The 1730-nt window shown below is 41.5% G+C and overlaps 1 protein-coding gene across 1 annotated transcript in view; it reads left to right on the forward strand.

Moving 5' to 3' along the window:
• The first annotated feature begins 831 nt into the window (after positions 1-831).
• The window catches only part of VPS8 (VPS8, CORVET complex subunit), an 89109-nt gene continuing 88210 nt past the window's right edge, over positions 832-1730 (forward strand). The window contains exon 1 of the mRNA XM_019473567.1: positions 832-918. Coding sequence (XP_019329112.1) covers positions 832-918 — 87 coding nt within the window. The remainder of the gene's footprint in view (positions 919-1730) is intronic.

A 1730-nucleotide genomic window follows, 5' to 3' on the forward strand; every position in this document is an offset into this window, starting at 1 on the left:
GCCGTGGGCCCCCTCAGGCAGCTGTGAGGGAGGGTCCGTGGAGCGGGCGGTGCGGGCCGAGGGCGGCGGGACCCCGCCGCTGTCTGCTCATTTCGGGCGGTGGCGTTTGTCCCGCCAGTGCGCTGCCGTACGCTGAAAACAGATCCTACGGGCAACTTTCACCGTGTTTAATTCTTACCTAAGAGCTCATACGTTCGCAGTTCTTGCTGGTGGGCAGAACGCAGGTAACAGTCAGGCTTGTACTACGAAATTGCTAAAGGAGCAGGTAATCAAGAGTTTAAAATAATCCTGTGTCCTGGAAGATGCTGTGTCAGGCCTTAGTCGTGTAGTCAGCCAGTTTTAAGTCAATGGGAACGGACACTGAGGAGGTGTGGGGACAGAACAGCAGTAGTTACGTAGGACACGAGTGCTGGGACTAGCTTTCCTACTATAACAAACCTTGATTTTCAGTAATGTAAGTCTCAGATAAACTTTATTTTTAAGAAAACTACCTTTTTCCCATTAGTAAGTAGTCAGAAAATCTTGTGTATCGATGTCTATCTGTATTAGAAAGGGAGTGTAACATTGGTAGTGGTGATCTTTGGAAATTAAAAAAAAAAAAACCCGGCATTTGAAATTTCAGGTCTGGGCAGAAGTCTGAGAACTGTTATAATTTTCATAATAAATACCTCTTGTTCTATTGCAGAGAATGCATTTTGTATAAGAGAATCTGTAGTATATATGGTGCCTTTCTGGGTAGAGGTAGGTTGCAAGGAGTGCATACATAGGTGCTTCTTTTCCTTAGTTAAAAAAAAAATTTGGAAGGTGGAGTAGGCAGCCTAAACTCAGTCTATGGTTTCTGATGTACAGATCGATGACAAAGAATTCGACATTCCTCAAGTTGATACCCCTCCAACACTGGAGAGCATCTTAAATGAGGTGAGTGGTCCATTGGATATGCAACCAGCTCCAATACAGGGATGATCCAGAATGAGGCAGCACATACTCCTTTGGCTCTTCTCATATTGTTTTTTCCTGGGAAATAAAATTGTGTAACTTCATAATTTCCTGATACTGATAGCTGACAAAGCACATGTTCAGTTGAGTAATGACTATGTAGTGTGTAATGAGGAATTTTGTTTTTTCAACCAAAATAGCCACAGCTGAAACAAAGGGTTTCCTTCAAATTTAAGCATGTTCACCTGTGAATTTGGACAGTCACCTGAAGACTATACAGTCCATTAAAGGTCAGGGTCATCAACCAACTTTTTTTATTTTTTATTTTTTATTTTTCTAGCACTGAATAAATGCAGAGAATTCTGGGTAGTTCTTAAGTTGTGGGAGGAGAGGAGAACTAGATTCTTCACAACTCCATTTATATTGTACATTTCATGTATTTAGCCCTCTGGCAGGAGTAATGAACTGTCTCAGCATCTAATGTTTCCTGTAGTACCTTGTAGGGGAGAACTGACTTTGTCTTGCGTATATCCAATTTAGTGCATTTTTTACAATAGCCACATGAGTGTATGATTCTTAGAAAGGAAAAAAAGGGCATGGAAGTAAAGACAAACTCCAAGAAAACAGGCTTATTAACAAACTGAGGAAATTAGAATCATAGAATCATAGAATCATTTAGGTTGGAAAAGACCTTTAAGATCATTGAGTCCAACCATTAACCTAGCACTGCCCAGTCCACCACTAAACCATGTCCCTAAGCACCACATCTACACGTCTCTTAAATACCTCCAGGG

Source organism: Aptenodytes forsteri, unplaced genomic scaffold (genome assembly GCF_000699145.1).
Source record: "Aptenodytes forsteri isolate BGI_AS27 unplaced genomic scaffold, ASM69914v1 Scaffold679, whole genome shotgun sequence".
NCBI classification, from domain to species: Eukaryota; Metazoa; Chordata; class Aves; order Sphenisciformes; family Spheniscidae; genus Aptenodytes; species Aptenodytes forsteri.